Source organism: Thamnophis sirtalis, unplaced genomic scaffold, assembly GCF_051295495.1.
Source record: "Thamnophis sirtalis isolate CommonGarterSnake01/CBP01778 unplaced genomic scaffold, rThaSir2_p1.2 scaffold_3, whole genome shotgun sequence".
Taxonomy (NCBI): domain Eukaryota; kingdom Metazoa; phylum Chordata; class Lepidosauria; order Squamata; family Natricidae; genus Thamnophis; species Thamnophis sirtalis.
Genome location: NW_028261383.1, coordinates 161,274,704 through 161,287,625, shown reverse-complemented (window position 1 = coordinate 161,287,625; position 12,922 = coordinate 161,274,704). Strand labels below are relative to the sequence as shown.

Here is a 12,922-nt window from a genome sequence, read left to right as displayed (position 1 = left end):
AAGCAAAGCCAATTCAAAAAGCAGGATTCGCTTATCAACCACCTGATTCATTTAAAGACCATTTCATTCACTTAATGACTACAGTGATTTGTTAATGACCAATGTAAAATGATTATAAGATTGGGTGCAGTCATAGATGACTTGGTTAAATACCACACCACCACACCCAAATTTTGGTTCCAATTGTGGTCATACTATCAAAGACTACTTGTGCTGTAATGTTAAAAAAAATGGACTACATCTCTTGAAAATTCACTTGCTTGGATAAGGAACTTAAAGAAAGTTTTTAAACTGGGAATAACCCTGCATATATTCAAGGAGTAAGTCTTCTATTCTGGAGTCTGAGTTAAAGATGTAAATAGGGGCAGGAATGATAATAATAAAACACAGGAGGAAAAGCAGTAGTAACAGTGATAGCAGTAGTAGTTATTATTAAAGAACCAGCCAAGAACTTCAAATAACAACCAGGGTCAGTCCAAAATACTTTGCTATGTGTAGTTCAGGCTCACTTCCATTAATCTTCAAGTATAAAAACCCAACCACATTATATGGACATGAAAAACAAAATTCCCCAAGGAATAAAAATACAGGGAGTAACAATGAAACAAACAACTATCACATTCCAGCCTTTTCAGAACAATGATCATCCCTTATCTTAGGATAGTTATCTCAAAATACTTAATAACAGAACTGGCCTGATTCTATCCCAATAAACTAACTCTTTGAATGGCCCAAACTATAAGTAGTTGCTTTCCTGCATACAGAAACAGCAAACCAGGTTTCCTGTATGGGGAAGATACATGTAAGTTTTGTCTCTGGTTTTCCATGGCTGCCTAAATCGAAAAGGAAGACCTTTGCAAAGTAAGATCTGAGAGGGGTGGAATAACCAGGATGCTACTACATTGTGAAAGCCTCTTTGCCTTAACCAAAAGGATCCCTTGTATTGACATTTGAAAGGCACACCAACTTATAAGGACATGGGAGGAAGGGATTAACCATCCAATCACACATCCCCCAACTCAAAATATAATATCCATGAGCAAGTGAACACCTGCATTAAACTCCCATTCTATTTATAACATTGCACTTCATAAAGCTTACACTGCAAAGATAATGAGAGAAGCTTAAAGCTCAGGATTTTCAGCCTTTTAAATGCTCACTTCCATGAAAGACTGTTATTAATCCATGGATCTCATAAATGGATTCTTCATACTAACCAGCTTAAGTAAATTTTGCAACAGGTTGCTGGAGCTATACCTTAAGAATGTGTAGCCATTTACCAGTGTTTATTTTTACTTATAATTTACTGTAAATAACACCTGCAATAACACACACAATAGCACATCATATATCTTTTCTTAGTAAAGTTGGTAACCTTACATTTCAATCCTTGGTATCTGGCTACTTATATACTTCAGTGTATACAAAATATTACGGTAAAAGGAATTGCTTTGTGCCTCAGGCATAACCCTGGATTTATCATATAATTCTCTTTTAATTGATCATCCTAGGTAAATTTTACGTCTGGGATTATTTCCCAACAATTCTAAAGACAGTTTTCTTACTTCTAATCTTTTCTTATCACAAGAAATGTGGATGAGATGGCATTCCTAGTGCATCATTATTGCCTCACTCTGGAGACACATTTTCCTTACACCAAGATTATATTCAGTTGTTCCCTCCCCTCTTTTAAGAAGAGACAAAAGATGTCCTGTAGTGGCTAAGGTACTAGCCTTGAAACTAGGAGACTGTGAATTCTAGTCCAGTCTTAGATATGAGAGCCAGCCTGCTCTAGCAGGTAAGGTGACAGGCTAGAAAGTAGGAGACCATGAATTCATTTCTTGCCTTAGCCATGAATGCCAGCTGGGTGACTTTAAGCCAGTCACTCTTTCTCTCTCTCAGCCCCACCGATTTCCAGGGTTGTTGTGGGAAAAAGAGGAGGAGGAAGTATTATGTATGTTTGCTACCTTGAGTTAAAGTAATAAAGGTGGGATAAAAATCTAATAATCATTTTGGTGACAATAATTACCAAGGAAGGTGACTGAATTAGTTGGGCTCGTGTTTATTTGCCATATAATTCCAATCTACTGATTGTTTTCATACTCCTATGTAATTCCTTAGGAAAAGTATTCTTTACTTGCAATGGTAAAACTGTCCTTTACCTTACAATTCTTTTTTTATTGAAAATTTTTAAAAAACAAGGTTTTACAAATATTTGCTTCCCTCCCCCCACCCTCCCCCCCAAACATCCCCCCTTCCCGCCCCCCAGACTTCCCAGAAACAATACAAGGTATAAATCTTTAACAAAAACATGCCTAAATAAGGTTAAAAAGAAAAAAAGTTAATAACATCTTTCACTTGAGCTTTAACTCCTCCTTGCTAGGCTAACTCTAAACAATTTATATCATTCCTAATTTCTTTATTTACCTTACAATTCTTGTATACAGACTGTGTAACTCAAATTGAATACAGTATGGGAAGATAAGTCATGGAATTAACTAGCTTGAAACTGAACCCATGGAAGACGTGAGAACCGAACTCAAAAGAGAAACGAATCTGTGCATGCACATACTTCAAAACTACAATTCTTTAGATGAAGGTGATAATTTTTGAAGGGAAATTGGACAGAAATTCATTCATACCAAGATCCTACTCCTTCACAAGCGATTAGAATAGCGCCTCACAAAATCCAGCACCCTAGCAGTTATGAAATAAAAACATCATCACAGCAGTGCCGATAAACCTGGATCACAAGGCCTTCCTTTTCCCAATCCCCCATAATGTTTACAGCAACCCTGGATCAAACATACTGGCAGTGAAATGGCCATGTTATCCTTGCCACCGCGAATCCACTGTACTTCCAAAAGTCTACAGTAAATAGGACAAGCTGAATATATTAATAGATAGTAGAAATACACCGAAGGGAGGAGTAGAGGGATGGAAGAAAGAGGGGTAGAGAGGGTGGGAGAGAGGATTGGAGGGAGGGTGAGAAGGAAGGGAGGGAGTGTATTGGGAGAGAGGTGTGGTAGAGGGGGAGGGGAAGTAGGGTAGAGGAGAATGGTGGTGGGAAGATGGAAAGTTGGAGGGGGGTGAAAGAAAGGGTGTATGGAGGATCGAAGAGATACATTGGGTTTCTATTTTGGGGGGTATTATTGACAAGAGGAATGGCTGTGTTTATTGTTTAATGTTATATGGCCCCGGTTCTGTACAGTATATGTGTGACTGTACGAAAATGAAAAATGGAAAAATAAAACACATTTACACACACACAAAAAAAACAAAAACCATAATAATAATAAAAAAAGTCTACAGTACAGGCAGTGACTTGCTCACTCTACAATCTTGGTTTACTGGGGAAGATTTGCCACAGAAGAGGTTCAATTCTACTCAGATCTCAATGTGCCCAAAAGGTCGAGAAACGTCAAATAGTATATAGCACAGGGGAGCAACCTCGGCAACTTTAATGCTTGGGGACTTCGACTACCATAATTCCCCAACCAGCCATGTGGACTTGTTCCCAAAGTCTTAAAATTGCAAAGGCTAGAGACCCCCCTGGTATGTGGCATGCGTCCTCAGGCTCTAATAACCCATTCCGATCATCTATGAAATGTCTGCGGGACTGTTCAATAACGGTGCAGTTGGGCGCGGACAGGGCGTCGCCTTCACCTTCCACGAAGCCGATCTACCTCGCAGTCATAGAAGGCAGGAGCTGGCACCCACGCCCCTTGGCCGCCCAGTCTCCTCCAGTTCCTTTGGCGGCTTTTTCTGGAAGTGGGCCAAGCGCCGAGCAAATCCGAGAAAGAAAAAGTTTGCAGAGCTCAAGAGTTTGGATTGGCCGCGCCTTCCAAGCTCAGCGCACAAGGCGCCAAGTGGGAGAGGTGGGTCCAGCTGGGCCCGCCCCTGCTCCTCTTGGCTATAAAAGCCAGAGGTAGGCTGTGCGTTTCAACTTCTTTGCCCCCACTTTTGTCTTTGCTGCTCCTCGTCTTCGCAGGTACCATGAGTTTCTCCAAGTCCACCTTCTACTCCACCTCCCAGAGGCCATTCAAGTTTGGCACCGGGAGCACCGCGGCCAGCGTCTACGCTGGAGCCGGTGGCTCCGGCTCGAGAATTTCTGTTTCCAGAGTCTCTAGCCTGGGTTCAGGCTACGGTGGTGGCTATGGAGGAAGCTCAGGCTACGGAGGAAGCTCAAGTTACGGAGGGGGCTACGGGGGGATGAGCGGCAGCATCCACCTCTCCGGTTCTGGGGTGGTCCAGAACGAGAAGGAAACCATGCAAGACCTGAATGACCGTCTGGCCAGTTACTTGGAGAAGGTGCGCAGCCTGGAAGCCGATAACCGGCAGCTGGAGATCCAGATCCGCGAGTACATGGAGAAGAAAGGGCCCAGCACCCGAGACTGGGGCCGTAATTTTGATATCATCGAGGATTTGAAGAACCAGGTGAGAAAACCTCTTGGGGAGACACCGAGTAATGGGCACCTTAACTCTTAGTAAGTATGATGATGTCAGAGCCCCCCTCCAAATAGAAAGTGGAACTGTTTCTGAAATTGGGAATGTTGTCTTTGCCCACTTTCAAGCCGTAGTTCTGACTTGGGACACCTTTTGTCCTTCTGCCCCTTTTAAGTATGCACATTTTGCTCGTATTATTTTTATCAAGAGTGACACAATAAGGGAAGCAAAGGTAAAGGGGGTGTGGATAAGATATCCAACATGAAAGTGGTTCTGGCTCCCTGAAAAATGATTCTGCCAATAAAACCTTTTTCCTTCCTAATTGCCTTCACTGATAAGCAGTTACTGGAGTTCAACAGCTTGTCTTCACAGGTTAATGGTTTACTAGAAGAAACGAATGCAGCTGCACTATCTGTGTGCTAACAACCCATTGTAAAAGGAACCTCCCATGCTTGCCTTCTGAAGTTTGAATGGAGCCAAAAGTTCAGACCTGTGTAGAATTTACCTGCATACCTGAGGAGTGGTGGAGCTTTTCTTGAAGAAATGCAGCCCGTGTATAGATTGTGGGGTGGGTGAGAGGGAAACTATATACCAGATATTGGTTTTCTTCCATACCATAAAAGGTGGCAATAAGTGTGAAGTTCCAACAAATTTGGTTTATTTCATTGTGTTTTGCTGTTGCAAAGAAATATTCAATGTACTTTATATTGGGAAATGTGGAATATAACAGCAGCATTTTGCAACAAGGAGCCTACTATACAATTAACATCTCTAGAACATTTCAGAGGTATCTATTTTGCTGCTCTTGTGAAAAAAGCTTTCACTTTTCCATCTCTTATCTTGGATTTTATATTCTTCTGCCATGTTTTTAAATTTTATATTAAATTTATTGGCCACTCATCTTACTACAGGGTAACTTTTGTGATACACCTCTTTGGGTTGAAGGTCTAAGGAATAGAACCAGTTGCCTTGATGTACCCACCTATTTACAGTTCCACAATGCCTCTAATATAGAACTTCTCTAGAGCATTATAGAGGAATGAAAAAGTGTGGCTCTTATTTTCAGAAAGTCAAAGAACAAGCACCAGGCCATTTAAACCCTGGGAATAGATCTTGAACAGGTAAAGTGAGTTCCCTGCCTCCAGGTAAAGAGTAGAGTTAAAATTCCTGCAGCTTAATGCCCAGCAGGAAAGAATAGGCCAACTTGGGGAGAAATAGACAAAATTTCTCATCCAGCCATAACAATGGGAGAGAACAGCTAACTCCAATTTTGTGGTTTTGAGATTTGCAGTGTAAAATACCTCTGAAGAGCACCAGGTTGGGAAGGGCTGGGTTACAGTGGTTTTGAAAAAGAGGAACTTCGGTTTACAGGAATGTTCCAAATGGTGGTTTCCTAACAGAATTCAAAAGACCTTTGTTAAGACTGAGTAGATTAAGGGATTTTTTTTTCTTCTGAATCATTTTTAAGTATATGTAAAATCATTTAGCAAACAAAGGTAATAAAGATAACGGCAAAAGCTTCAGCACCTGTTCAGGTCAAATATATGGCATGGAATGCAAGAGAGCTGGTTAGAGGGTGTGGTGCAGCTGCAGAAAGTAGAATAAAAATGTCTTGGGGGGGGAAAGATGTTTCTTTTTTTTTTCTCCTTCTGGGAAGCGGTTTCAGAAACGCTTCCAATTCCTACCTACCCTATTTTTTTAAAAAGCACCTGACACCATATCAAAGCCAGGCATAGACATTTTGTGCATGGGGGCCTTTTTATGAGTTAAGTCCATTCTATAACACCTGGCAGATCTGTTACCAGGAGAGAGCAGAGTTAAGCTCTTGCTAGGTTATATACCTCAAGGTACGGTTGCCTGGAATATACCCAATTCTCCAGAGAACCCTTACTTTGTCTGCTAGAAACAATAGGTTTCTTAAAAATCATGGCTGGTGGCTTTTGCCATGAATATATGGGAAAGAGGACTATTGCCGCAACCTTTTTTTTTTAAAAAAAAAAGCCTTCGATTCCACCTCTTGTACCTTCAAGGATTGCATGAAATATGGCCCATCAATTCATTATAAGTTATGGAAGGATCATGACTCTGCTAGGCCTACTAAATCAGATCAAAGCCTGGCCATGACCTTTGTAACTAGTTTTCTCTTCCCATTCTGGCCAGCCAGCCAGATACCGTAGGAATCCCTTAAAGAAACATGAAGACAATAGCACTGTTTCCACTAGGTTGCTTTGAGCAATCTGACTTTTCCTGTATAATAATAATAATAATACTTGAGGGCAAGTTGCTATTTAAAGCAAAACAGGCTAGGCCTGTTTATCTTTTTTTCCACCTCCCGTCTCTCCCCCTAATCAATTGGCAATAGAAAATTGGTTTTTACTGGCAGGTACAAATAAGAAAACCACTTGGTTATCTGGTTCATTGGAAATTCAGGTTGGGAACACCCCACTATTATGATACTTTATTGAGATTGTAATTTTAAAGGTAGTTTCCCTGGGAGCCCTTCCAATCTCAGGAAGCTCATGGCCGCATTTCTACATATTTAGAGGCCAGCTGCTATAAATGTGAGAACTCCCTCAGTTTCTTTAATAGCTCCTGAAATTAGTGTTTCCATTCAGCTGTTTTAAGGCACAATAGCCATGCTCGCTTTTGCACGTGGTCACTTTATTCAAGGAAGTCCGGGGCCATAAAATTAGGTGTAGGTGCAAGCTCCCTTAAGGGACATTGGCAAATACTGTAAACAAACTTGAATTAAGGTTTTCCAAATTCTTAACAGAGGAAGGGACATGCATTGTATCTTGGATGTTCTGGGTTTCATTGTGAAAGGCTCGCCTTTTCACAAAATGGCTGCCATTGTAAAATGAATCAGAAATCAACAAATTACTTAGGACAGAGTGCCCATGGGCACCACTTTGGGGCCTTAAGGATTTGCCTTATTGTTGCTAAGGAATAACTGCTAAATTGGACACAGCAACAGCAAAAAAGGGAAGGAGGCTCGGATAAAGTATCTCAACAATGGCAGCTTCCAATCCCGGAAAAATTATTAATGCTCCACATCTATGAGAAGAACAAAGGGGTGAAAACGCCTTTCTAAAGGCACCTGAGTAGCTGGATAATATCTTCTTTTCCCTACTCCTAGAAAAGCAGTTGTAGAGCCCAGCAAAATTAGTGAGTTTGAAAACTTTACATAATGAATGCAGTATTTCCCTGGCCTGCTCAAAGTAGTTTACTTTACAGATTTGATGTGATATTGCCTGGTTTCTAGGTGCTTCAGTGCCCAGGACTCTTGGAGACCACAAATTAGGAAAAGTAAAGGCACGTGAGAAGCTGCTTGACCAAAGCAGATAGTTTCTCCTTTAAGAATCTTGGTCTCCCTGTTGCCTTGGGAACTGGGAAGGTGAGTTGCACCTGGGATGGCTTAGGCAAACAATGGAAACTCTGTAGGCTGGCTGAAAACCTGTAGGTTCAGATTGCACTAGCCTTCCTGAAATTTAAAAAAAAACAGGAAGTTTCAGGTCTGGTTACTATAAAGCCTGAAAAGTCTGGATATTTTGATTATCCCATCCCATCTGGAAATCTCAGTCCAAGAGTGTATGGAGAAGAGGGGTTTAGCTACTGCTGTAGAAGGTTTTGCTTTTTGTAGCATCTGCACAGGCATAGATCTGAGTCCAATGGGTCTGTGGTGGGAGAGGCTTCTTCTGTAGCTTTCTGCCAATTGATTTATGCTGTTTAAAAATGCCATTTTTAAACAGCATAAATTTTTTTTTCCTGATAGGCAACTCAAATATTTATTTCACATTTATGAATCTGCCATGTGTGCTTCCTTTCCTTTCCTCTCCTCAGATCTACGATCAGTCTGTGGAAAATGCTCGTATTATCCTGCAGATTGATAATGCTCGCCTGGCTGCCGATGACTTCCGTGTCAAGTGAGTGTTTTCATCCCAGTTCACTAACTGGCTCTGGAATCCTGTCCAGCAGCCCTTGGAGCCACCCAAGCCTTAATAGGCAAAGCAGGGTTAAGGCAATCTAATGTTCTTCCAGCTACTTTGGATTACAACTCAAATTTAAAGGAATAAGCAACTTTTAGAAAAAGAAAAGCTAATCCAAATAAAAATATATTTTTATCTCATGAAAGGGTTTATAAATGATAAAAGTCAAGGACTTTGTGCAACCTCTCTGAGTTCTACATATTTTTTCTCTTATCCTTAGCTTATACTTACTTTGATGTTGCTAATTTATTTTGATATTATTAATATGGTAAAAGAGCACAATTATTTGTGCTCTTAATCTTACCTTTCTGAAATGTTAGGCCTCATTCATATAATTTCAAGCTTGTGGCTGAAAGGACAGGAAGCTGTTTATAAATATCAGAAAACAGAAATTTGCATCTCGTTGCGCCACTCTTCTATTTCCCTGGCTGGGATACAGCTTCTATAAAGCATTGGTTCTTTCTCGGTAACTCATTGTCATCCGCATAATACCAGCAGCTCTTTTGCTTCACAAACCCAATTACTATGGGAACCTAATCCTGCCTTTTCCCACTGCCCAGGTTTGAGGCTGAACTGGCTATTCGCCTGTCAGTGGAGAGTGACATCGTTGGCCTCCGCAAACTCATTGATGACACCAACATGAGCCGTCTGCAGTTGGAGGGTGACATTGAGGCCCTCAAGGAAGAGCTGATCTTTTTGAAGAAGAATCATCAAGATGTAAGTCTTTATTGGCACTGGGCACTGAAATCTAGAAAATACAGTGCCAGTAGTTTAAGGGAAAGTTAGTTACTGCCTATGTACTGCCTAACAAGGAAGAGAGCTTGACAACAAATCATAGATAGCCATCATTCCGGGCTGTCTTTTCAACTCTTAAAGGTAACCCAAATACTCCTATTTTTGTTTCTTTTAGGAAGTCAGCAACTTGCAGACCCAGATTGCCAACTCTGGTCTGACTGTGGAAGTAGACGCTCCCAAAACACAGGATCTGGGCAAGATAATGGCAGAGATCCGTGCGCAGTATGATACCTTGGCTCAGAAGAATCTTGAGGATTTGGACAAGTACTGGAGCCAGCAGGTAGGCAGAAGAGCTAATTCTCTTGGCTTTCTCCTAAAAGGTCCATGCTGAACTCTTTAAATCAGTATGTGCCCCACAAAATGTATTGTCAAGAGAGAGCTTCAGAGGGTAACCTAATCTGCTTTCACATTTTCTCCTTAGATCACAGAGAGCACCGTCGTCATCACTCAAAATACCAAAGAAATTGAAACGGCTCGTAGCACCATTGCGGATTTGCGACGCACAGCCCAAGCATTGGAAATTGAACTAGAATCTGTGCGCAATGTGGTATGTTGACAGGAGTTTCCATGGAAATCAGTCTTGGTGTTGTCTTTTGCAGGGGTTTGGGGTATACAACTTCCTTTATCACCAGCTGGTATGGACATAAGGCGTGTTGTCTAAGACAGTGTTTCTCAACCTTGGCAACTTGAAGATGTCTGGACTTCAACTCCCAGAATTCCCCAGCCAGCATTCGCTGGCTGGGGAATTCTGGGAGTTGAAGTCCAGACATCTTCAAGTTGCCAAGGTTGAGAAACACTGGTCTAAGATAATGGCTGTTGCCTTCTAGCTCCCTTTGATAGTACTAAGATGGAGGTGGCTATTTTATAGGACTGAAGAATGAAAGAAATACATTTGCCTCGTGGCTTAATTTTGTTTTAATTTGGGCTTCTGATATCTCCAACACTGTAACTAATTTTTAAATAATATTGAAAACTCTCTTGGTCAGAAAGTTTGTTTTGTTCAATGAATCAAGTGCTGGAGCAGTACCGATGCGCAACACCATGTGAGTTAGATTTGGACTGGGAAAGAAGACAGCAAGCAGATATAGTATTCCATAAGAGATCAGTGATGGGTGATCCTGAATTCATGAATGAAGCGAAACGATCACATAGGGGACATAATGAGGAATATTGCAATATGGAAATGCTACCTCAGACCAGAAAGAGTTTTGGCTTAGCAAATCCGATCCTTCTTACTCTGTCATCCCCTCCCCCTACAGAGAGCCAGTCTGGAGGGCAACCTGCACGAAGTAGAGTCTCGCTATGCAATGCAAATGGAACACCTGAACGGACTCCTGCTGCGGACAGAAGCTGAACTGGTACAGCTAAGGAATGACGTCCAGCGCCAGGCAGATGAATACCAGGCTCTGTTAAACATCAAAGACAAGCTGGAAGCAGAGATTGCTACCTATAGGAATCTCCTGGAGGGCGGAGAGGAATTGAGGTAAGCCTGTCCCCTTTCGTAATCTCTTCAGGACTAGGATAGACAAAGAGACTGAGCTATTTGCTTTGATCTTACAATTTCCCTCTGGTGGTTTTGATTGTGCATTCCTTATCATGGGTCATACTGGCTTAGGGAGCTAAACAAAATCATTCAGAGTGATCCTTCAGCTTTCATATTCTAAGACCCACCAATCAGTTTTAGCAAACAATGTGAAATATGCTGTGATAGAAACAAAGCTATTTCTTTTTTCTGTGAAGGATGGTTATGCTTGCAGGTATTCAATCAGTTTTTAAAACTAAAAGAAAACATTAACATATTCGGTGCCTACTTAGATTAAAGATTAATTTTGAGTTTAAGTAATGTGTAGAATTGCTGGCCTAGATAGCAATAGCAATAGCAGTAGACTTATATACCGCTTCATAGGGCTTTCAGCCCTCTCTAAGCGGTTTACAGAGAGTCAGCATATTGCCCCCAACAATCTGGGTCCTCATTTTACCCACCTCGGAAGGATGGAAGGCTGAGTCAACCCTGAGCCGGTGAGATTTGAACCGCTGAACTGCTGATCTAGCAGTAGCCTGCAGTGCTGCATTTAACCACTGCGCCACCTCGGCTCTAGATTACCCTCACACGTGTGTATCCATCTCTTTAATAAGCTCTGAAACAGTTTTTACCAAATTTGTGAAAGGAAATATGACACATATAGCTGGATTGAATTTAAATTTTTAAGTACGGTAGCCCTAATTCTATTAAATTCTAGTTAATACCTTTGAGAAACTACGGCAATTAGGCAGAAATGTTAGGAATATTTGAAAGTAGCAATAGAGAAGCTGTTTCTGATGTCTAGGTCATTTTTTTAATATTATAGTCCAGTGTTTCTCAAGCTTAGCAACTTTTAAGATATGTGGAGTTCAACTCCCAGAACTCCCGGGCCAGACAGATATCTTAAAGTTGCCATGGCTGAAAAACACTGCTATGGCCAAACAGTAGATTTGGATCCTTTAAATGCCAAAACAAGTCACACCTGGGCCTGAAAAGAACAAATTGATATTTACAGTGTTTTCAGCATGACATGCAAGTGGAAGCTGCAACCTTAGTAACCTGACACCAACTATGTGGGTAATTTTGTAATGTTGCTTTTTTGCAGCTTACCTCGACTTGATGCCTTCCAAGTATCTTGAAGTTATAATTATCACTTATTCTAACATGCCTAGCAGGGAATGTTACCTCAGGATAATGTGTTTTAACATTCTAGAATGTATACAGCGATTTATCCAAGAAATCCAATCATTTCCTGCCCTTAATATGCAGCTTGGAACTTATCAAGCTAGACTAGTGACACACGTGAGATACATTCCAACATCAAATGTGGAAAGGGATTTTTGTTCATTACCCAAATCTTTCTTCCTTCAGCTTGAAAGACGCTTTACTGGAAAGCACCATGTCTCAGAAGATTCACTCCACCAAAATAGTGGATGGCAAAGTGGTGTCGGAGACCAAAGAAACCAAAATATTGAAGCGTTGATCTCCTCCTGGTGTGGCCAACCTCCTGATGCAGCTTCAGTGGCATCATTTTATTTTGAAGTGAGAGGCTGCGAGGAAGGAATTGGGCTGATTCATTATAAAATTCAATAAAGCAGTATGCCTGAAAACAATGCTGTGCTGTACCTGTGCCATTCTTGTGAGAAATTCCTCAGAGTCCCAGCACTGAGAGTTGTTCGCTAGTGAGGTTCAGTGTTCAAGGGTTTCTGTGTTTAGGAAGCACATTTCATAATGGCTAGATTTGTGCACAATGCCAATCCATGGTTTGGATAGGCTACTCTAGTTGGGTTCACACCTTACAACTGGCGGCCTGCAGGCTGGATAAATCATGTGCGGGCCACACCCACCCTGGCTTCACAAAGGCAAAAAAACATTGCAATATGTCATGATCCAGTTCATGACGCGATCTGGTTTGGCGCTTGTGCCTTTAAGCCAAACCCCAGAGGTACTTTATGGTGGTGTGTGTCCTATGAAACCGAACATTTCAACTCTCTGCCATGGAACCATCTGCCTTATGTAATAATACAACGTAAACTTGTACAGTGCAAACCAAGTTAATCTCACTTCTGCAGTCATGTGAGAAGGGAGATGTGCCTAAAATCATCCAACATTCTTCTATAGTTGCATATTGGAGAAATCTTGAAGTCCATAGTGATAGACAAGAACTTTGGTT

At 41.3% G+C, this 12,922-nt stretch overlaps 1 protein-coding gene across 1 annotated transcript; it reads left to right on the top strand.

Annotated features, from left to right (window-relative positions):
• Nucleotides 1–3,936: 3,936 nt before the first annotated feature.
• Nucleotides 3,937–12,362, top strand: KRT18 (keratin 18). The gene is made up of 7 exons (XM_087710629.1): nucleotides 3,937–4,437; nucleotides 8,287–8,369; nucleotides 8,993–9,149; nucleotides 9,343–9,507; nucleotides 9,649–9,774; nucleotides 10,487–10,710; nucleotides 12,121–12,362. Exons 1-7 carry the CDS (start codon nucleotides 3,997–3,999, stop codon nucleotides 12,230–12,232), a joined length of 1,308 nt encoding a protein of 435 aa, XP_087566755.1. The 5' UTR covers nucleotides 3,937–3,996; the 3' UTR covers nucleotides 12,233–12,362.
• The last annotated feature ends 560 nt before the right edge of the window (nucleotides 12,363–12,922 follow it).

What these genes read in the sequence shown, in the direction of transcription:
- KRT18 (XM_087710629.1), top strand. Translation starts at nt 3,997, where the DNA reads ATGAGTTTCTCCAAGTCCACCTTCTACTCCACCTCCCAGAGGCCATTC. An exon ending in ACAAGTACTGGAGCCAGCAG is followed by an intron (nt 9,508 to 9,648) that starts GTAGGCAGAAGA and finishes TTTTCTCCTTAG; the next exon opens with ATCACAGAGAGCACCGTCGT. An exon ending in TAGAATCTGTGCGCAATGTG is followed by an intron (nt 9,775 to 10,486) that starts GTATGTTGACAG and finishes CTCCCCCTACAG; the next exon opens with AGAGCCAGTCTGGAGGGCAA.